The sequence below is a fragment of the Carassius auratus genome, unplaced genomic scaffold (genome assembly GCF_003368295.1).
Source record: "Carassius auratus strain Wakin unplaced genomic scaffold, ASM336829v1 scaf_tig00037409, whole genome shotgun sequence".
NCBI classification, from domain to species: domain Eukaryota; kingdom Metazoa; phylum Chordata; class Actinopteri; order Cypriniformes; family Cyprinidae; genus Carassius; species Carassius auratus.
Window position 1 is genome coordinate 20257 of NW_020526376.1, and position 24553 is coordinate 44809.

The 24553-nt window shown below is 37.5% G+C and overlaps 1 protein-coding gene across 2 annotated transcripts in view; it reads right to left on the reverse strand.

Moving 5' to 3' along the window:
* Positions 1–2147: 2147 nt before the first annotated feature.
* Positions 2148–24553, reverse strand: part of LOC113083117 (sterile alpha motif domain-containing protein 12-like) — an 80736-nt gene continuing 58330 nt past the window's right edge. For both annotated transcript variants that reach the window (XM_026254380.1, XM_026254379.1), the window contains exon 5: positions 2148–4284. In XM_026254380.1, coding sequence (XP_026110165.1) covers positions 4262–4284 — 23 coding nt within the window. In that variant the 3' untranslated portion in view covers positions 2148–4261. The remainder of the gene's footprint in view (positions 4285–24553) is intronic.

Consider the following 24553-nt stretch of genomic DNA (forward strand, 5'->3'; position numbering starts at 1 on the left):
AGAGAGGAGAAGAATGGCAGATAATTGCCAAATGCTGATGAGCAAAAATTGTTGCATCAAACAAAAAAGACTTGAGACTGTAAAGGTGCTTCAGCTAAATATTTAGTAAAGGGTATGAATACTTATGCAATGTACTGTATTTATTTAAGTTTTTTATTTTTAATAAATTACGAAGTTGTGACTTCATAATATATATGGATTCTGTTTTTGCTTTGTCAGTATGGTGTATGGAGTGTAGATTGATGTGGGAAAAAAAGTAATTTAAAGAAGTTTATCATAAGGCAGCAACATATTAAATGTGAAACAAAAATGAAGGGGTGTGAATACTTTTGCAAGGCACTGTAGATATACGGAGACTGCAATACTGTCGTGACAGAGACGGCACAGTTGAGGGAAGGTGCATGCAAGTATGAGGGAGCAGAGAGAAGGATTTTAAATAGATATGGAAACAGCTCAGAAATAGATACGAGAGGACCGAGCAAGTGCAAATGCAGTCAAGAATACGAGGAAAAAGAGCACGGAAGAAATAGAGAGAGAGAGATGGGCTGAAAGAAAGAGCTATAAAATGCTGAGAATGTCTCAGGTAGAGTCACTGGAGAGTAAAGAGGGATTGAGGTGGAGTGATGTGCTGTCATATCTCTCCATCTGTTCATCTCTCACTTTCACCCACCAGGTACCCTGAATCTTTACTGTCAGCAAGAGAACAAAGTGTGTGTGTGTGTTTGTGTGTGATGGCATTCTCACCGCTGCCTTGTATATGTGTAAGACATAGAGCAGTCAATATCAATCTAGATTAATGTGCTGGTGAAACCAGCCACAGAACACACCAGACATCCCTTTTATTGGTTGCACTTCTCTTTTAAATCCTTTAAAAGAACTACATCCTGTTTATCATCCACTCTCCTCATCTCTTTATAATTAAAAAGAAATCGAACCAGTTAAATAAAGACCCTTTGCGCATGATTACCTAATGAATAGCCATTGTTCTTGGGTTCAATAAAACACAAAGAATGGGCTTGTTATATTAATATGTTTATTAGAATATTAACATTCCCATGAATATTAATGATTAGGCACACTATATGAAGATAGAAGAAAATAAATGGGGTCTGAGAGTTTTTTATGCATGTCTTCCGAATCCAGAACAGCAGGAATGAATAACCACAATAATAAAAACATGCTCGCATAGTCTCAAAAATTGTTGTTCATTGTGTATTATGGGTGTAAATAATGTTATCAGACATTATTTAGATTAATGTGTACAGCATTATGCATTTATATCGCTGTGGTGGTGTAGGTGTGTGCATGAACACATCAAAATAGCAACAATATAGTGTATGCCAGAAAATAACCTCAGTATATCCATGAGTACTTGTGCAGTCGTTGAGGCGAACACTAACTTGATTTGTGTGCAGGTGTAGCGTCCAGCTCTTCAGTCTAGTTCAGAGCTGATAAGAGAACCAACATGAACAACATCAGTACATGTGTGGACATCAATAATCCACTAAACGCAGCTCCACAATCAAAGGTACAGCTTTCTTTAATGCCAATCTAACATGTTTTTATATTATGTCCGATGGAACTACACTGCCAGAGAGGTGCGTATCTGTATTCTATTCCTGAAAGAAGTGTTGGGAGTCTTTGTGGATCTAATGGCAAATCTCACAAATAAAGGAGCTGACAAGGGAATGTGAATTCATTAATTAACCTTGAACGTTTTTTCAAAGTCTACCGTCTTGAAGATCAAAAAGGATCATTAGTGTTTGCCTTTTTGTTTTCCATTGTGGGTATTATTTTTATTTGAAGACTCTCATGAGAATGACTGAGTCATTGTTATTTGATCTTGACGTGTATCAAAGAACATTATATATATTATGTATATGTTTCATATATAAGTACTATGTATAACTTTTTTATGTGATCATTAAACACAATTTTATTATATTGTACAGCTCTAGAATATGTTATAAAATGTCATCTTTAAAAAAAGTTAATATAATTCCCATGCACTTTCCTTAGAAAATAACAAAAACACCCTAAGGTCTGAATCGACAATATGCTGTTGTTGAGTTTTTGCTGAAAAAATTTGAATTGAATTGATCTCTGCGGTTAATGTGCCATGAGATGGTCTCATAAAGTTCAAATCAAAAAACAAACCCCTTGTGGGTGAACATTTTGCCATCAAATAATCTAATCCAAATGAAAAGAAGTACTCTACTTCAGTGTCTTTTATAGCTGATTTAGAGTTGCTTGTGTATTGTTTGTCACTTCCTACTATGGCTCATCTAAACTGTCCAAAACAAAACCATTTTGAGCAAAAATGAGATTTCCTTTTAAAAACTTCTCTCTAAAGAACCACAAATTCTCGATATAGTGAGATCTATTCTAGTTTAGCAGCTATAAAACCAATGACCATTTTGGTTTTCGCTCTCTCAGCCCTTCACAAGTTTCCTCAGTTTTCAAAAGCCCCTGGCATTGAGACCTCTCTGAGCTATAAAAAAACACCAAGGCCCAACAAAGGCATGAAATGGTAGCTAGTTTTTAATTGGAACATGCTTTTCCCCAGATTCCCAGTATTGACTCCATCCTGTGAGCATGACAAGAGCCAATATGAGTCTATGTGGTCTAATCGATACCACTCAATTTTTGGATCTCATTGCAATCTAAAGCATCTTGTAAGGCAAACCTTCCATCACAGGCATGGCCGTATGCCACGATCAGCAGCATGTAACCGATTACTGTAGCCCTCAAAACAACTGGAGCCACTCGGTTTAATCAATGGCGGGTCTGCGTTGTCATGGACCTTTATTGGCGATTGTGTTGGCGCCTTTGTGGAAGGTGTGCAATATTCAAGAGTCATGCTACAATTGTGGTAAGTCTCTTTGTGTTGAGAAGCCTTGTTGATGCCTGAGGCTCTTGTAAGTAATGGAAGTTTGATACAAAGGTGACAATGATCAAAGGGTACAAAGACACAGTTCATTTGATTCAGTACTTCCATGTGCTTCCAAGTTAAAAAAGTAACAGTGAATGGCCTTGTCATATTAACAGTGATGCCTTTGTGAGGATCTCTATTCAAAAAGATACAGTGAATGGGACGTTCAAGGCTCCTAGTGACAGGCATCTCACATCTTTTCTGTAAAATAATGCTCTGTCTGATTTATAATTTTTTTTTAATAATGCAATTTAACACCTAAAAGTACATTCCCTTTCCTTTCCTTGTCTTTCCCAATGGCAGGATGAGACTTCAGAGAGGCATGTCATCTATTTTTCTTTTTCTACTGCTTTCATAACCAAAAAAAAAAAAAAAAAAGATTTGTCTCCCATTTCTGATTGTTTGCAGTTTCACAGCTCTGAGCTCAGTTGCTTCATCCTGCCTTCTAATTGAATTCCACCATGAGTCAAACCCTAAGATTGGCTCCGGATCAAGAGATGAGAGTATAATGCATTTGGTCCAGCGATGAAAGAAGGATTTGGGGTGGAACGCAGCTCCCTGTGGAAGGGTGGGCTTGTCTTTTTAAGAGACCTGGTCACAGTCACAGTGCAGTTCAGTCTACGGGATACATAATAGCAGGATCTTGCTTTTGATGGATGGCGAGGGAATTCAAGCTTGGGGACATAAAAAGACAAAGAGACAACTAACCAGGCCGACCAGACAGTTTAAATAATACTAAGAGACGTCAGACACAAGAGAGAGGATAAGACGAGCAATATTCAGACGTGCAAAGGGTGGAGTCCACATGTTGCTATTTCGTTAGAATGTAACAGGTGAAGAGATAGCTAGAAAGCCAGCTAGATATCTTGATTACCTATCCAGATAGCTAGTAAGCTACATAGCTAGCTATAAATGTATATTTCAATTACAGATAGCTATATAATCAAGTTAGATATAAAGATAGCTAATTAGCTAGCTAGCTAAAATAGATTGATAGACAGACAGACAAATGAGCTATATTAGCTTTATAGCTATCTATCTAGATAGAAGAAAGGATTACATACAACAAGCAAGATAATTCAGCAAGCAGGTCTTTCACATTGTCCAACATTGGTAGTCCTGGCGATTCTTAGAGTTTGGATCTGATATGCTGTAAAGAGCTACTGAAGAGCAGATGGATCCATTTTTATGACTGTCAGCGAGAGGGTCTAGACCTGCTTTAGGAGAGTTTTAAGAGAACTGGACTGAAGGAAGACTGCAGAGTCTGGTGTGTGCTGCGGACGTCTGAGAAGATGGACAAGGAACGGAGGATCTCCAGGAATGCTCAAGTTATGGTGAACTCTCCAGAGAGGCTGCAGAGAAGAAAAAAAAGAAGGGAGAAAAGACATGAGAGAGAAACACAAACACAAACACAAACAACGGACAGAAAATTAATATAGAGTAATTACAGAGGACATAACTGAGAAATTACTTAGAATGAGGGAGAGGGGCACTGACATAAATAAGATATCTTTAATACAATGCTTGGCCAAAAGTCCATTGGCCCTCTAATTAATGGATTTTGGCTAGACTTTTTAATTCCAGTGAAGACAAAACAGGGGCCCTTTCAGTCCCATGATACAGCGAGGTCCATAAAGAAATGGTTACAGAGTCTGGAGTTGAAGAACTTGACATGGCCTGCATAAAGCTCAGAACTTAACACCTTAAATACAAATTATGATCCAGACCCCTTTGCCAAACATCAGTACTCCTGAATGAGAGAAAAACCAAGCCATGTTCTTGAACCTTGGTGTCTTTATTTTATATCCATTGAGCAATAAAACAGCTGCCTATTAGCATTAATAGCCAAATTAAAATAAATGTAGGGCATTAGACTTTCCTATTGAGAAAATAATTTCCTACAGAAAAAAACCCTAGTCTCACACATATCTACTCAAGAGGTTCAGAAAGTAATGCAACAGTTTCCCACTTATTAATCAGATTTATGTATGAACAAGATGTACTCAGTTTTGCAACAGATATTTAAAGATGGACTCAATTATTTCTCATCGAACTATTGCTAGAAAATAGTACTATTATTTAGTAGTATTTATATTCAATATTACAATTGTATTATATTTCATATTAAATTAACTACATTATGCTGTCCACGTTAGTTTTACAGCTCTGTATTCTCACTGTCAACAATTTGCTTCTATTGTTAGTAGAATTTCATGAAAAACATCTAAGATGATAGTGATACTTAACTCGGATATTAAGTAAAGATCATTTTCCACAAAGATTTTTTTGTAAATTTCCTTCCGTAAATATATAAAAACATAATTTTTGATTTGTAATATGCATTGCTATGAACTTCATTTGGACAAATTTCAATCGTGGAAGTCGTGGTGGCCTAATGGTTAGAGGGTTGGACTCCCAATCGAAGGGTTGTGAGTTCTAGTCTCGGGCCGGACGGAATTGTGGGTGGGGGGAGTGCATGTACAGCTCTCTCTCCACCTTCAATACCACGACTTAGGTGCCCTTGAGCAAGGCATCGAACCCCCAACTGCTCCCCGGGCGCCGCAGCATAAATGGCTGCCCACTGCTCCGGGTGTGTGCTCACAGTGTGTGTGTGTGTGTGTTCACTGCTCTGTGTGTGTGCATTTCGGATGGGTTAAATGCAGAGTACAAATTCTGAGTATGGGTCACCATACTTGGCTGAATGTCACTCCACTTTCATGTCACTTCACTTTTTTTTTTTTTTGCACCCTCAGATTCCAGATTTTCAAATAGTTGTATCTCAGCCAAATATTGTCCAATCCTAACAAACAATACATCAATGGAATCCTTATTTATTCAGCTTAGGATGTCAATTTTCAAACAATGTACACTTAACAAGAAAGAACATAAAGCACATGTGTAGAAGCAAACAGATGAACTGATACAAAAGAAAGAGAGTCCAGATGGAATAGAAAGCAAAAGATACAGAGTGTGAGAAAATGGAAAACGAGGAAAAGAGAACACAAAACGGTGGTAACAGTGGTGAATCGATAGCAGAGGCACTATCCCAGCATTCAGCAGCAAAGAAGCTCTCAGAATATCTCAGAGAAGCTCATCTGACCTTTAGAAGAGAAAGACAGGGAGAAGAAAGAAAAGACAAAGAGAAAAACGAAGAGCCGAAAGCAAAGTATGATATGAATCACGATTTAACTGACATATGACATCTGTGACATTCAGTGGTAGAATGAATATGAATACACTATAATAAATCTCATGTATGAATCATGTTGTGATAAAGCTTGTATTAGGCATCCACACCCTCACTCACACACACACACACACACACACACACACACACAACGTCCGTAGATCACCCTGTTAGAGCACAAACAGTGCAAGAACACACTGGCTGCTGGCTACAGAGAGCATATCTAGCATTTGAAATTCATTATCATGGGATGGCCTGACAAGCTGTCAAAGCAGCGTGCTCAGGCTCTCCATCCGAAACAGCCATGTACAACACTGTTGTCGAGAAAAGGGATGAGGGAGGTGCTCTAGAGGTTCAGCTGAATGATAAAGTCACCCGGTTTTTGTTTTTGTTTGTTGCAAATCAAGGTCAGGAATTTTCCTTCAATTTGCCAAGGACTACTGACATGCTGCTCAGAGACAGGTACATATTTAGATTCACAACGGAACACACACACAGACACAATCATCTCTACATCTCGCCAAAGAGTACTGCTCTACAGCCATTAACATCATAGAAAAAACCGAATTAAATTAATGTACAGTACAAACATCTTCACTAACAAAAGTAACAAAAAGTACAATGCTAATACCATGGTTTTGTGTACCTCTTAAGAAAAAATCCTGTGGCATTTTTTTTTTTTACCATGGCAGTTCCACTGTTTTTAAACATTTACCAGAGTGAATGTATAACATTTGTTGAAAACTAACTAGTGGTACCATGTTAATATGAGAATATAAATCATACAGTATCTGATACCATATACCACAATGGCCCTTTGGATATTAACATAGCATGGTACTGAAATTTGCTATTTACATGGTACTCAAAGGTACTTATAAATATTGGGAGTACTATGGTATTCTTCAGAAGCCAGATTGGTATATAAATATGGTAACCATTCAGTACCTTGGTATATGTCAAAATTTGATGCCATTCCATCTGACACCATCAGCACATAATAGTAATATTTTTGCAAGGGATTTTAAATGGGATTTTAGATCAACTGTACCAAAAATGGTCTATTGTATTTCTTCTGCTGAAAATGATTCTGTCAACCTTGAACCTGAACGTCTGAGACTAGAACAATAACACTGTACCACAATTTCAATGGATACCCTTTTAACAAAGCAATCCCCAGACAATAAGAATTACAAAAAGCACTGCAAATGAGTCATTCCCCTTTTCTGTTCTTTTGATTCATTCTCTGCTCTCTGATTAATTATCACAGGCTGAAATGTGACAGTGGGAGAACAGTACCGAGGACCCGCTCCATTCTCAAGGCAGTACTGAAACAATGAGATCTGCTCATGCTGTATGGCTCTAGCTGCAAAACCTGCATCCCTGTAGTCTGGATTCAGTGCACCAAGACTGCTTTTATAAAATACTTGAACTCCTATCAAAATAACCTGATGTTTATCAATACAACCTTTCCTTGATGTGATGTATAGCACATGAAAGGGGGAAAAATATGATATTAGATCTTTCCCCTTCTCTCTTCCACATCACTTCTTTTATCTTCGGATACAAATACATCACAGTTGAGAAGCCATGAGAATGGTGTGGGAGAGAGTGGAAAGGAAGAGAGAGAGAAATGGAGTTCCAGGAATCCTGGAAAGCTCAGGAGAAACAGAAGCTGGAGGCTACCATTGCATTCATAATGAGTTCTTACCAGTGTTATTGAATCAGAGCACAACGCTCGCCTGCCTCAACACCAGATTCTCCTCCTTGCCTAACATAACCCTGAGCTTTTGCAGCACCACTAAAAACTGACAGCTCTTCCCTTTGTAGTGTAGTCAAGATGTGCTCTGATTGGATGACTGTAAGGGTTCAATGGTGGCTCTGACATGCACAACTTCTGTTTCTGTAAATGCTCAAAAACTATGAAGTTAGGTTATTATAGTTCTATTATTTCACAGTTGATTGGACCTGAAACTGCAGCTGGGGTTAATGCACTTCATGAATGTATCAGTGCTATTCATTTATTAAACATATTGGCGTAACCAACAGTACACTACATTCGAAATTTGGAGTCCATAATGTTTTTAGAATTGATTAAATATTAAATAAATAAGAATTCTCTGCATATATATATATATATATATATATATATATATATATATATATATATATATATATATATATATATAGTGATCAACTTAATTTTTTAAATTCAACAAAATAACATCAATTACCAAAGCTGCATTTATTTGATTAAAATACAGTGAAAACAGTAATATTGTGAAATATTACAATTGCATTTTTTTCTAATGTCATTTATTCCTGTGATGGCAAAGCTGAATTTTCAGCAGCCATTACTGCTTTAAATAGAAAAATAATATGTTGATTTGATACTCTAGAATTGGTTCTAAATGATTAATAATGGTTCTCATTATTATCAATGTGTAACACAGTTTGTAAGTCAGGAAGGAGGAGGCGGGAACCGGCGGACATTCAAACAAAAACTTTAACAATGAAATTAAACAAAACAGCGCGACTGCCCCTCGCGGACGACCCTCCCGTGCACAAACATAAACAAAACCAAAACATGGCTCGTTCCTCCTCCTTTTATCCTTCTGGAGCTCCTCCGTGGGACTCGAGACCGGTGAGTGGCGCAGGTGTCGCTCATTCTCATTAACTCCACTGGCCTCGCTCCGCTCCCACGGCTCTCGTCCCCGCCCCTCTCGTCACACTATGCTTTGTTGCTTATTATTCATGTGGAAATCATGACATTTTCTTCACAGGAATCTTTGATGAACAGAATTTCAAAAGAACTATATTTGTTTAGAAAATAGAAATCTTGCTGAATAAAAGTATTAATTTCTTATTTTAAAATCTTACTTACCCCAGACTTTTAAATGGTATCAAAGTTAATGTAAATTCTTAACTACATAAAAAACAACGCATTAAAGAAGCCCCATCAAGTCCCTTGCAGATACATAAATTCCATATTAAAGGTCATCCTACAGAGCAATTTAAGCCTGTAGCAATATCAAGTATTTTAGCATGGTTGGGATGCTGTACGGATTTATCATTCATTTTTAATTTAATAATGTGATCACTTCATTCTCAAAATGTTATCTGATGTTCATTTTCAAGAGGCTTGAATTTGATGGATTTATGTTTGCATGACTAGTTACACCCTAATGCAGCATCTGCTCTGTTCACACACATATATTTTCATCCTCAGGCCCCATCTGTCACACTGTACCCTGTACAGTTCTGGAATTTCTGCCTGCAAGGGAAAAACTTTTACAGACTACCACATTTACAGTAAGTACAATACATTCAATGCATTCTTCCTTGTACACTGCGAAGCGTAAATAGGTCGTCCTGTTCTGCTGCAACTTACAAGTTCTCTTCTCTGCCCTGATTTCCAACAACAAACAGAAGATTGCAGTATCTTGTACCAGGTGAAATAAATGGGTTTACTTATGTAGTTATTTGCTCTTTTGTGCCTACCATAAAATGCCTGAGCATATCCCATGTCCTCTCTCCTGCACAACATCCAATGCTTTGCAGGCCACAAGGCAGTGAAGGCTTGAGAAGGATGGTATGATTGAAAAGGGATGAACCAAATCCCTTTTACAGAGACTTTTACAGCCTACTTTTCCTCTTCTATGCAATTTATGGTAAATTCTTTATATATAGAAATTAAATGCATATTTATTTATATGAAATTGAATAATAATATATTATAATGTAGAATATATTTTATTAATATTTTAATAAATATAATAATAGAATTATTAAATCATATATTTTGTTTTAGTATGTTAATGGATCTGTAGTCTTGACAGAGCAAAAGCAACTGCTACTGCCAGTAAATACACAGGAACGCTACTGTGAGCATGTAAGATATGTTGCTGCTGCATGAATAGGCATACATAAATCCTGTCACAGATCTAGACAGGTGGAACTGGGGGAGGTGGAGGGTTTAGCAGGAACTAAAGCTTACAAGCAAACACTGGACCTGACTATTTAAATGTTGAGCAACAATTTAATCAGTAGAATCAGCAGAGACCAATCAGCTTGTGTCATGTAGGAAATTACGTGACTGCTAGCAAATTGCATATAAAGGACCTATCAGCCTGCGGCATCTAAACTGTTACTGCAAGATAAAGCTTAATTACTAAAATAAAAACAGAAAAATGTTAATCAAATGCAGAATCACAGCACTGTCTCTTACAAGTTTTACAAAAAGTCCATGAATGGTTCCAAAGACCTTTGTAACTTTTCCACTTAGGGATGCTGATGCAGTAATGGCTGCAGTTTCAATGGAGCATGCTGCTCACCCTTAACTGGCATTAACAGATACCTGAAGGACTTGAGCCCCGCATGAGAATACACTCTCCCTGCCATCATTAACCTTGTAAAACTAACCTTCAGCTGATAATTAACAGCAAGTCATTATGCGCTATTAGATTCCATTAGTAGAGACTGAATATTACACAAAAATACAACAAACTCTATATAGGAGGTGCAACGGCCACAAAGGAAAGTCAGGGGTAAATGTTAAACGACCACCACTTTTTTATTTGCAAACCACCTGCAATTCAATTTAAATATGCATTAAAATAGTCCTGTGTTTTGTTTAAATAAAGAGGGCGTCATTCTTTTCAGTGCATATTAGACATATTAGATTTCCTATAGATTTCACCTTATTCACACTTTGCTATTATAGCTTATTAAAAGCAGGTGATACATTTGTATTAATCAGGGCATCCAAAAGTGATTGGAAAAAAAGCATTTTAACGGCAGACATATTTAGATTCCTTTAGTGAATTGGGTCCTAAAACAATGCATGCGCAAACCAACAATGCTATCAGGGGATGCATTTTTAGCGAATTCCCTAATCTGTCTCTGACTACGCTGGCGCCATTGTAATGTCTTTTAATATTTAATCAATTAACTTCAATTGTTCTTTTGTGATTTGTGTGGTGCTGATATTTATAATGGATTTACATTTGCCGTTCACATGAGAGGGAATAAAACAACATCTCTAATTTAAGATGAGAATGATGACACAGAAAAAACGGGAGGAGGGGGTTAGATTGAGCAGAGATGAGGGAGGGCTGTATTCCCTCATGTGCCAATGGATTTAGGTTCTTCTCAGCTCCTGCTTGGAGGATTACTGCATTTACACTTCAGCTTAAAAATAGCCCCGTGATAATTTATTTAGCCTGAGTGTGCCTGTCTGCATTGTTCCTGAAGAAGAACTTCCTCTGCCTGAGACTGATTTCCTTCCACAAACCTCAAATACAAACACAGAGCCTCAGACTTTCAAAACATTGCAACCAAAATCTAAATTCCAACCACGTTGTTTATTGTCATTAAATAAAAAATTAGGAACCTAAACCTCAGGAGCATTTACCAAAAAAGGCATCCTTAAAAAAGGATCAGAAAATATACTACACTCTAAAAAATGCTGGGTTCAGTCTATCGGGTCATTTTATTGGGTTATTTTTAAAAAGATTTGACCAAGGTGCTGGGTAGTTTTCTGTAGCTCAGCTGCTGGGTCAATTTTACTGTCAATATAAATGATGAACCCCCTCAAACACCTATCCAGCGCTGGGTCATTGTAACCCAATGTCAGGTAAACTGTGATGAACTGGAACAGTCTACAGATAGCAGTTTTCTTCCCACAGATTCTCATTAGCTGCTCTTGCTTTTAACCCAGCATTTAACCAGCTTTCTGACAGATAGGCAACAGTTAGTGAGACTGGGGAAATTCACATCGAATTGCTGCTCCACCAACACTGGTGCCCCTCAGGGATGTGTTCTCTCCCCTCTGCTCTTCTCCCTGTACACCAACGACTGCACCTCTAAAGACCCCTCTGTCAAGCTCCTAAAGTTTGCAGATGACACTACAGTCATCGGCCTCATCCAGGACGGTGATGAGTCTGCTTACAGACAAGAGGTTGAGCACCTGGCTGTCTGGTGCAGTCTTAACAACCTGGAGCTGAACACGCTCAAAACAGTGGAAATGATCGTGGACTTTAGCAGAAACCCACCTGCACTTTCCCCACTCACCATCATGAACAGCACTGTGACTGCAGTGGAGTCATTCAGATTCCTGGGAACCACCATCTCTCAGGACCTGAAGTGGGACAATCACATTGACTCCATTGTTAAAAAGGCCCAGCAAAGGTTGTATTTCCTTCGTCAGCTGAGGAAGTTTAACCTGCCACAGGAGCTGCTAAAACAGTTCTACTCGGCCGTCATTGAGTCTGTCCTCTGTACTTCAATAACTGTCTGGTTTGGTTCAGCAACAAAATAAGACATCAGAAGACTACAGAGAACTGTTCGGACTGCTGAAATGATTATTGGTGCTCCCCTGCCCACCCTTCAAGAACTGTATACATCCAGAGTGAGGAAAAGGGCTCAGAAAATCACTCTGGATCCCTCACATCCAAGTCACCCCATCTTTGAACTTTTACCATCTGGCCGGCGCCTCAGAGCTGCAAACACCAGAACAGCAAGGCACAAGAACAGTTTCTTCCCCCAGGCAATCTACCTCATGAACAGTTAAATGTTCCCTACTTATGCTTATAAACGTGCAATATCCTTATATTTATTTGTTTACCCTCCATCCTAGAACATTCCTGCATCTCACTCAATCCTATTCCATTATCATTTATAGCACAATTGTTTAAACACTTATTTATTTGCCAATTTGTAAATCTCTTTCTTTTTTTTTTCTGTGTTGTTGTTGTCTCTGTGTACTGGAAGCTTATGTCACTAAAACAAATTCCTTGTATGCGTAAGCATACTTGGCAATAAAGCTCTTTCTGATTCTGATTCTGATTTTTTAGTCTAGAAACAAACTTCAAATATGAGATGAAATTGTGTGAAAGCAACATTTTTTCTAAAAAGAAAACATTTTATAAAAGTTACAAACCAGCAGATAAAGTCTCTTTTGCCTCCTTTGACCTTATTGCATTCCCACAGAATGTGAGCAATAGCAAAAAACAAAATCACACTGTAATTGGCTGCTTGACCTGTCAATTTGATAAGGCCTATATCATGTCACGTGGTAAGCATATACTGTAAGTGGCTAGGAAGTGCACCATCTCGACTGGTGAGGCTGGTGATGCCAAATTCTGGTCGGTGTGTGATAATCAGCAAGGTGCTGGATCTCATTACCCTTTCGTTGATAGGGATGAAACCCTCAAAAGAGCCCTTAAAGTTGATGACTCGACACTTTAAACAGCCATGAACCACAGAGACCAGGGAATTAGTCCAGGAAGGAGTCCTAATGTTTAGAATCAGTGATTTATCTTTATAACCTTGAGGTTCATTGGCAAGTAATGACCCCCCTCTCAGTAAGTAGACACCTTTCATATGGGAAAAGGATATTACATTGCTCCTCTTTCTCTGACACTTCCAATTATTTGATGAGATTTTATCTAGTAAAACTGTTATTGAAGATATTAAATCATCAAGCTAAAGTTCAAGCTGAAGGTTGTCACTTCCTCAAATCTGTTAATGTATTGGAATTTCAAACAAATATATATGACCAAAAGCTTACTATATTAACTACAATATCTATCTACCTTGACCTTGCTCATGCACACTCATGATATCAATTGGCATTTGCTACATAAAGACAACAATTTCTGCAAGTATGTGAGTTTACAGCCTTGATAAATCCGATATAGCTGAAGCTCTTGTTAGAAACTCACACAATGGTTTAAAAATTCACATTTCAGGTACTGTATGGCTGTGTGTCACTTATGTTGACAGGAAAAGTCTCTCCAGGTAAATGTTCACCACAGGCCTTTAAAAAAATTAAAACTGATATTCTTAAAGCCCTTAAAAACAGAACAGCTCCATCACAATACAACATTCATAAGCAAAACTACATCACAACCAAATACATTCTCTATATTTTACTTTTGTTGTGAGTTTCCTGTTTGAATTGAATATAAAAGACTGTGTGATCCTAATTAATGCAAGAAAACACACTGAATCGATCAGATCGCTAACTGAATCCATCTGACTCATTTCCGTTCAGTGAAGTCTGTGAAACTTTCCACTGGCATCATTACTGACTGGCTGCTCATATGACAAGTTTCCAAGTTTCAGCCATCATAATGGATGTCAGGCAACTGTAATGTGTGAGGTCAATCATAACTCGATTTTATTAAACAGTGAACATGCACACCAATAAGCTGATAACTCACAAATATCAGTTTATTAAAATAAACAGTGTTGCCCATTTCCATGCACATCAGTAACTTGCCAACGCAAGCAAGCAGCATTTACATGACTTCATTAATAAATCAGGTTATTCCCTTTTAGTGACGTCAAAATATAATCATTTGCATATCTGACTCAGAGTATTCCATACATTTGTTATTTGTAATATTAAATTAAGCTTGCAACATGTTGGGAAAATTACAGCTCGTATATTATCCTCTCATGCTGTTATAAACACAGCATTGTGACTGAACCAATTCTACTTCTGCTGCACGACATGAGAACACATTTTATCAATTTCTGATTCATGAAAAAGTCTGCTTTTATGATATATTTTTCTTTATTTACTGCAAGACATTTGAACGGTCTAAATGCGCTTAAATCTGCACTAACGATGCGTTCCTGTCACATGTCACACATGCACACTTCAATAAGCCAAAAGAAAGTGGGGTTATTGCATTTACATGCTGTGCAAAATAGGAGTAAGAGGCAAAAAGAAATCTATCTGGTGGGACCAGTTTGTTTACACTGATTATGACCTTACTCCGATAAATAAAAATAGGTTACCGTGTTTACATGACCAAGTGCGTTTTTGGCTTATTAAGATTATTACAGACCCTAATGCCTCATGTAAAACATTCTGCAGTAAGTAATTAAACTAAAAATAAATCTGTCTGGGAGAAGAGAGAACAATGTTGCTTGCATGTGGGTGTTGGAATTGCTTCATTACATACAATTACATTTTTTTCCTCTCGTTTCATTCTGGTTTGTTTTCAAGGGGCCGGAAATTCTGCCAGGGCAAGTCTGGGCCTAATTACACAGATCCTTTGGTCACATTATAACAGAAAGACCCCCGTGAAAGTTACAGAGGTGAACATAAATTCAAAAAAATAAAATTCTTGCATTTCCAAATAGTGACCCAAGTCAACAAACAGCTTAGCATCTAGACAACATGCCTGAGACAACTTTTTTTTTTTTTTTGCTGAAAAAGTAATTATTTAAAAATGTTTCTCCAATGTTGAAGAATCAAAAATAAGTAACAGAATTTAAAACTCTCAAGTGGAAACTACTAAGTGGATGACATACAGTGTATGCCAGATTGTATATAGACTCTGAAACACATTAGCAGCTAGGTCATATAAGGGCATGTGACAAACAACTCAATGATAAATATTAATAAGACAACACAATGACTCTGGGGAAGACATGCCATCATGGCAACAGCATTTTTCCCTCTTTGAATATAATAAATTCAGTCTCATCCATCAGTAACAGAGGGGAAAAAAAGCTTCCAGTTTATTGCAGCAGCATTATGACAAATGTTTAATGTAAGTGACGGTGGTGTTATTCAACATTGTGACTCCTGGTAATTCTCATCCGACTAAAGGCAAAGGAACGGAAAACGCAAAGGAAACATTTGCGCAATCCACAATGACTAATTTACGAACACAGAGGAACAAGTTGTCCCAGAATTTGTTGCCTGATAAGACACCCACACTACACTGATTAATCATGGAGGAATACAAAACTCCCCTCCTTTTCCCCTTAAATCCATTCAGATGTCAAATGTGTGATTGACAAATACAGTTTATTTGCACATAACACAACGCCTGGGTTTCTTTGGCATGTGCCTTGGAAAAAAAAAACTTTTCGTTTTACAAAGGCAATTTAACACAAAAGATGTTCATGGGAATCAAGGCCCGATGTGAATTAAGTTTAGTTCATAAAAAATTCAATTGGTCATCATTTACTCACCCTCATGTTCCAATCTTGCATGACTTTTTTCTTCTGTGGAACATAAAAGAAGATTTTTGTTCATACAATAAAAGTCACTGAAGTCCAAAACAACACTGGACAATGACTGACTTTGATTATATGAACAAAACCAGAGTTTGGAATGACATGAGAGTGAATAAATGATGACATACTATTAGTGTGAACTACCCCTTTAAAAATGAATTGTACCCACTGATAGCAATTTACATATGTTTTATCACCAGATTTACTAAAAATATGCAAATTAGATAATGGAGATGTACAAGGCATAAAATATAATAAGGATGGGCACTTGGGTATAATAAGTCGTGGCCTAATGGTTAGAGATTTGGACTTGTAATCCAATGGTTGCGAGTTTAAGTCTCAGGCCGGCAGGAATTGTAGGTGGGGGGAGTGAATGCACAGTGCTCTCTCCACCCTCAACACCACGACTGAGGTACCCTTGAGCAAGGCACTGAACCACTAACTGCTCCACGGGCATAAATGGCTGCCCACTGCTCCAGGTGTGTGTTCACAGTGTGTTTGTGTTCACTGCTGTGTGTGTGCACTTTGGATGGGTTAAATGCAGAGCATGAATTCCGAGAATGGGTCATCACCATACTTGGTTGTATGTCATGTCACTTTCAGTCACTTCAGAACTCCAATTCAGGTACCTGAATCATCAAAATGTGTGCTCATCTGGATATATGACTGGTTACAATGCTCTGCTCCATCTTTAGGTGAATTAATGATGCTATGATCAATAGAAAACATACACAAATATTTATTTTAATTTAAATTATGTTCACTGAATTTGCAGAGTCATAATTACCATGAATAATAGGAAGACAGTGAGACAGTTTTACTTGATAGAGACAGAGACAAAAAAGAGAATAAAAAGAGCATAATTCCCTACTCCTCCTAAGTGGCAAATTCTTTTTCATTAAACCCATCAGGAGAGCTTGGTGAAGAAAAAAAAAAAAAAAGTTTCAAATCCATTTTCTCTTTAGGACCTAATGATAATCACTTCCTTCTACATGGAAATGGACCAATACTATTACACACGCGCACACACAAACTAAGATAAACTATTCTAGAGATGTCTAATTACTCTTTAAATCGGAAAAGCCCATGAAAATAAGCCAACTCATTTCCAGCTTGGAAATCAGTCCAATAACACATCTAATCAGGCATGCCAGACCCAATGATCACTGCTGGGGCAATGTTCCCTTTGAGCTATGCTCTTGTGGACTTCATAAACAGGAGGAGTTTATATGAGTGCTTCTTGAACTGGTGGTATACAATTTTACATAATGTTGACTGAGATGAAAAGATGCCATTCATAATACTGCCAATCCAATACTTGTTTCTTACAAATTTTGGGGTACCCATTCTAAAAACAGTGCTTATTTTTTTTAAAGAAACATCACACGTTCTTAAAATCATTATGGGCATTTCGTAGTATTTTTGCTGTATTATTATTTAATCACAAGGAGAAAGAAAAAGCCCTGCTACAAAGACACGATTCCAATCATGAGTCAGGTTACAACTATTACAGCTAACTCAGTTCTCAGCTGATTTTCACATGTATGAAGATGTTATTTTGCAAACATGACCCTTATGTGGGTGTTTTACTACACCAAAAGAATGAAAAAAAAATCATTTTGTGAAAAAAGCTTATAAACTTTTCATCTCATTTGCTTAAATTGAACATTTTGAATACTTTGACTGCTGAGTCCATTAAAGCTGACAAATACAAACAACAACAACAACAACAACAACAACACTTTCTTATCTTGTGAGGAAAATCTTACATCATAGAAAGTTTTTTTGAATATTTTTGAACTAAGCACAATCCAATTTGGGTATATTGAGGCTTTTCTTTGTGAAATCAAAGATTTTGTTTTTCAAGATGAAGGGCTGTATAGTAGTTTAGTCTTAATTTAAGAGTTTAAAAGCATAATATCTTATATTGCAGAGTGAAAAATCATTATATGTGATGCTCAAAGCCACTATCATTGAAGCAAATATAATACCAATGTCAAAAGCTAACACCAACACACTATTTATCTATGAATAATGTGATTAGATAGGACTAAGCATAAACAAAAGATTCAGAAATGAAGTTAATGAGCAGCACATTAATAACAATAATTAGGTCAGAGTATTTTGCTCAGTGTGTAAATGCAGCTTGTGCCTGTCTAAATATAATATCTGTATTTGGTGATTCATTAGCCCTCTATGCTAAAGCTCTCCAAATGTATTTGGAAAGCTTCAGTCTGAAGGGAGAATGCGTTGGCACACAGCAGCAGCAACCACGAAAAATGGTAGGATTTCATTCTTCATTAAGGGAGAGGAAAATGGGTTTGTCTTTCCTCGTCAGATGAATTTGAGCAGCATGGCACATTCACACTCAATATAAGCTTCTGAGACATCCAACATTTTAATGATGGTTGGGGGGAAAATAAAGGAAAAACTGGTCAGAGTCAAGCATTTATGACTGTGAAGAACAATCCATAGTCAAATACAATCAATAAATTAAAATATTCAAATTAATATTTGAAATGCTCTCTATAAGCATGGAAATTTATTTACACTTTCATTTAGTGTTTTTAACATAGACTCAACTGAAACAACAACAACAACAAAACATTTACAGTGATTTAATTCCAAAGTCAAAGCGGCAAGGTGATGATTCAAATTCAAGAGCAGAGCAACAACAGCAAAAGTTAATATAAGACCCTGTCAAAGAAGGGATAATATAAAATCTCTCCAAACACCTTCCCTCTTTGACTTCCACTGAAAGTGTATTACTGTAAACACATTTTTTTTTTGTCTGTGGCAACTGAAAAAATTAACAGAGCCCAGAAAATTCCTTTAAAAGCAGTAATAATGGCAGTTACAATCAAAAACAAATTCACAAATTTACATACAGGTGCATCTAAATAAATTAAAATTTTGTGGAAAAGTTCATTTATTTCAGTAGTTCAACTCAAATTGTGAATGAAATAAATTCAATGCGCACAGACTGAAGTAGTTTAAGTCTTTGGTTCTTTTAACTGTGATAATTTTGGCTCACATTTAACAAAACCCCACCAATCTCAACAAATTAGAATACTTCATAAGACCAATAATAATAAAAAAAAAATGTTTTAGTGAATTGTTGGCCTTCTGTAAAGTATGTTCATTTACCGTACCTGTACTCAATACAGGCAGGCGCCAAATCCTGCTGGAAAATGAAATCAGCATCTTCAAAAAGCTGGTTAGCAGAAGGAAGCCTGGAGTGCTCCAAAATTTTTTGATAAACGGGTGCAGTGACTTTGGTTTTCAAAAACAACAATGGACCAACACCAGCAGATGAAATTGCACCATAAATAATCACAGACTGTGGAAACTTAACACTGGACTTCAAGCAACTTGGGCTATGAGCTTCTCCACCCTTCCTCCAGACTCAAATGAAATACAAAATTTGCTCTCATCTGAAAAGAGGACTTTGGACCACTGGGCAATAGTCCAGTTCTTCTGCACCTTAGCCCAGGTTAGACACCTCTGACATTGCCTGTGGTTCAGCAAATTTCTTGACACATCTGTATGCCTTGATCCCAGCCTCAGTCCATTGTGAAGTTCACTCAAATTCTTGAATCGATTTTGCTTGACAATCCTCATAAGGCTGCGATTCTCTCGGTTGGTTGTCTTCTTTTTCTTCCACACTTTTTTCCCTTCCACTAAACTTTCTGTTAACATGCTTGGATACAGCACTCTGTGAACAGCCAGCTTCTTTGGCAGTGAATGTTTGTGGCTTACCCTCCTTGTGAAGGGTGTCAATGATTGTCTTCTGGACAACTGTCAGATCAGCCGTCTTCCCCATGATTGTGTAGCCTAGTGAACCAAACGGAGAGACCATTTTGAAGGCTCAGGAAACCTTTGCAGGTGTTTTGAGTTGATTAGCTGATTGGCATGTCACCATATTCTAACTTGTTGAGATAGTGAATTGGTGGGTTTTTGGTAAATGTGAGCCAAAATCATCACAATTAAAAGAATCAAAGACTTAATCTACATCAGTCTGTTTATATTAAATGTATTTAACACAAAAGTTTCACAATTTGAGTTGAATTACTGAAATAAATTAATTTTTCCCATGACACTAATTTATTGACACGCACCTCTTGCACCTCATACATTCAGTGTGGACTTCACTGATGATGTTCCCTCTGTCCAGCATGGACTGCCAGTGTTTGATAACTGCTGCCACTGCTCAAGACCTTAATGAAGGTGTGGGTGGACTGGAGTAGGGCATCTTGACAAGTGTTTAAGAGACTATTTCTGCTATGCATCTCAGCCACCCTTCTCTCAGAGCAACTCCGCAATTACAGCTTCATTTGAAGGTAGTGCTAGACCTGCGTGGAGCCACACATCAAAATCAGTGCTAAGAACTTCCCACAGGTGAAAATGCAAGGCAGCACTTTCAGGCATCAGGCAAAGCTAAACTGTCATCTATTTCTGCTTTCGACTGACTTACGTAGTCTGAAAAAGATTGTTTTGGTTTGCATGTCAGCAGTTTTGAAACAAACATTGATGATTTATGCATTGCCCTCAGAAATTAAGAAATTGCCTGTAATCAACCACCATCGTTTATTTAGCAGAGTAATGAAGATGCTGACAGATGTAGAGGGTTTTTATCTCATCATTCTACCCAACAAAGTTTTTAGTTGCTACATGGGGAGGCTACTGGTTTATGATGAGTTTTAAAACCATCAGTTCATGAGACTGCTACGAACCACAAGAGGCATGAGTAGATATTTGATAATTTCCTCATATGGCTTCTAGTTCACCATAATCAACAGATCATTCTGGGAGTATTTTTTACCCTCAGTCTACATATTTCCTAGCACTGTAATCAGTCTTATGGAAGAAAAATATTCATCCACACAAACACACAATTACAGATTTCTCCTCTATAAAATACACAACATACAACTATGAGAACATTTATCTCCACCTTCCCACTCCTTCAGCCATGCAATTACAATGAAGAAGAATTAAAGCTTTTAGGCTTCTAAATGACACAAAAGAACCATGAAAGTGTCATAAAAGTCTTATATGATATGACTCCAGCACTATAAATATTTCTATGGCATATGTATTCTAAATCCTTACGATAGCATAGTGTGCAAAAGTATGGGTAATTTATTATTTCTGGTTTTGAATTGACAAAGCAATTGATGTAGCAAATCGTTTAGACCAATTCTGAATCAAATCCCTCAGACTAAGGCTCTTTCCCAAATGGCACACTCGAGGTCAATTAAGTCCACGAGACCATACGGCGTCTCATCATTTCATCATTTCAGCTTTCAGAAGGGTGCCTGCAAGTGCCGCTTTTGTAGCCACTATGATCCAACAATGCGCACTTCTGCCGAACTCCACAGCAGACTTCTATACGACAGTCAAAGCGGCATTACGTCATGAAAGTGTTGACTCAGCAGAAGATCTGGAGGGTTTAGGGTGTAATTTGGAACATGGCCCAATTCAGACCGAATGATCGGTTCACAAATTTGACTTGACTAAAAATCTCTCATGACATTTTGCTATTATATGCCTTCAGAGGACTTATGTAGTTTCTAAAAAATGTCACGTGGGTTTGGCTAGACATGAGGGTGAGTAAATCAAGACAGAATTTCAATTATTTTGGCAAACTTTCCCTTTAAACTTCCCAGATGCTTCCACAGAGTGTCATCCCAAGCGACCGGGTTGACTATATGAATGCCGGCATGGATCTCAGGTGGTGGTCTTTGATGGACCCTCCACTTGGACAAGGTAAAAAGCAGCCCCTCATGCCTTGAGAAACGGGGGCACTGATGGGCAGCCTCTGTGGTACCTCTGTAAATTACAGCACCGAGGAACCACCACTCAAAAAAGCCCTGCCACCCCTTTGTTATCCATCTCACCTTTTTGATTGCTTCATGCAGGAGGGACAGGGGAAAGAGGGAGGAACAGAAGGAGGCCATATGAGGGTTTAGACAGTTATTCTGTGAAGGACTGATGATACTTTCTTTAGGGGAGTTAAAAACATGGAGCATTATCACAATCGGCTCTGCTATTCTCAGATAGATGGGCTGATGGGGTCTTTTGCTCAGAGACCACCACTCAGTCTTTTCAGTAGAAGCTTTGTGGAGATGTTAAATGCTCTCAAAAGCTCCTACTGAGGCATTTTTCGCCCTTCTCCTTTTCTCGTCAATGGCATTTGGATCTCACGCTGAATGATTTCTCTCTTAAAGGTCATGTGCCAATGCATTTCCTCCCTTATTCATATATTACGAGAAGAGCTCTCAAAAATTAACACCCAGATATGAACAGCACTTTTTGATTGGACTTTCGAATAGTTGGCGTGCAAACCAAAAAGAGAGGATGCCAAGAGACCCGTTGAGTTTTATTGTTTTGGGAAAGGTTTATACAGAGCTCCTGGGAACTACACAGTTCATATAACTTCTTCATACAGCAGTGTACAGAGTAAGAGTGACATTTATATGATGGCAATTCAGTCTAAAGGCAGTGAAGTACATGGTTCAAATTTCAATTCAACTAATTCTAATTACTTAAAGGATTATTTTACTGCCCCCCTCCCCCCAAAAATAAACTAATATGAGAGGCACACATAATAAAAAATAAATAAATAAATAAAAACAAAAATAAAACCACCACACGTTTTTACAAGATATGATTAATTTTGCTTTGAAGCACATTGTGCAAGGTGCATTCAAAATGGACTGGGTTTTTGGATTGCAAGAAAGCAATGAATCACATTTTCAAAAGTTGATTACTGATTCATGTGCACATAGCAAAACCGAACATAAGAAGCACAATGATTATAAGTCATGACAATGATTATTATTCTTATATTGCATATTTTATTAGTGTTCATTCCACATCTGTGGAAGAATGCAGTCAATCACTGGAAAAAAAATACTTTGTATTTCAATGGTGTGAATTTACTCCTGTAAAGCTTGATATTACTGCACAGGGCCAGTTTGTCTTTCTCTCTTTCTCCTCTGCCTCTCTGAGCTCTTCAACCCCCTGAGGTACAAACATTTATAATTAAGGTCATGTCAGAATCGTTTCAGGTCACATGACTCATATTCCTCTTTTTATTGTGTTTCTATAAAGCAAGAGTAAGGGGTCGGATCAAAGGACTTGCTGGTTTCAGACTTCTCTCTCTCTCCTATTCACTCCATCTCTCTAATTGTTTAGACTATTTAAGCTGAGACTGAGAAAGCAAACAGCAGCTGCAATATCCTTGCTAATACTAAAGAGTCCTTCATGCTCAGCCCTCCCTTTCCACACTCTTTTCCCATAAGAGCACACGGACACACCTCATATTGACAAAGGCACCACTCAATGTCTACTACACTTTATCTTTACATGTAATCTTTAGCTCCAGATGCATTTACTTCTTTGAAGCCATAATTATAACACTGCTCTTCTCTATGCCCCTGCTGATGGTGTGGAGATAGTAGTAGCTCTCATGCTGAGTTTGGTGCACATTAAAATAATAAAAAAAATATATATATCAGGAACAGCAGGATCTCATCTATGGCACTACAGAAGATCAAGATTTGAAACCTTGAGCCTTTGCCGATATAAAAGATATATTGATACGACACACCACCTCATCCCACTCCATCCCACTGCTCATCAAATCAGCAATACTGTTCCTCCACCCCAGCCCTCTAAAATAGGAACGCACATGCGTCACTTCAATGCAATTCGGAGTGATTTATTACCTCTTATAACTTTCATGCGAGACTTCATGAAAATCTCAGCTGTCTTACATTTTTTATTGTTCTCACAGGATTTATCAGTTGAGGGAGGCAGATCTGAGGGAGAGAAAAAGAGGGATCGATTGTGCCTGCATTTGATCCTTGTAACCTTGGTTACTGCACACAGGCGTGAGGGCAAGCATACACACATATGCCAACACACACTGTGGCCTATTGTATGTGGATTGTTTCTATGCGTATACATACTAAGACCCTTTAACAAAACAAGGCTACTTTGTCAAATTAATGTTTGGTTCCCTGTAAAATGCATTTAAATGCATAAGGCTTGTCATGTGTTCTCAAGAATTATCTGATATATTTTTTTAAAACATCTTTGGCATTTACACAACCATTCAAAAGATTTTGTCTTTTCAAAGAAATGATAATTTTTTATTCGGCAAGGATCCATTAAATCGATGAATGAAAAGTGACTGTAAAGCCATTTCTGTTTCATTTTACAAAAGATTAGCATTTCAAATAAATGCTGTTCTTTTTCATCAAATAATCTACTATGATACAAAAATGTAACATGGCTTCCGCAAAATATTAAGCAGTAAAACATTGATGATAACATGACATGTTTCTTGAGCACCAAATCAGCAAAAAAAAACAAAAAAACAAAAC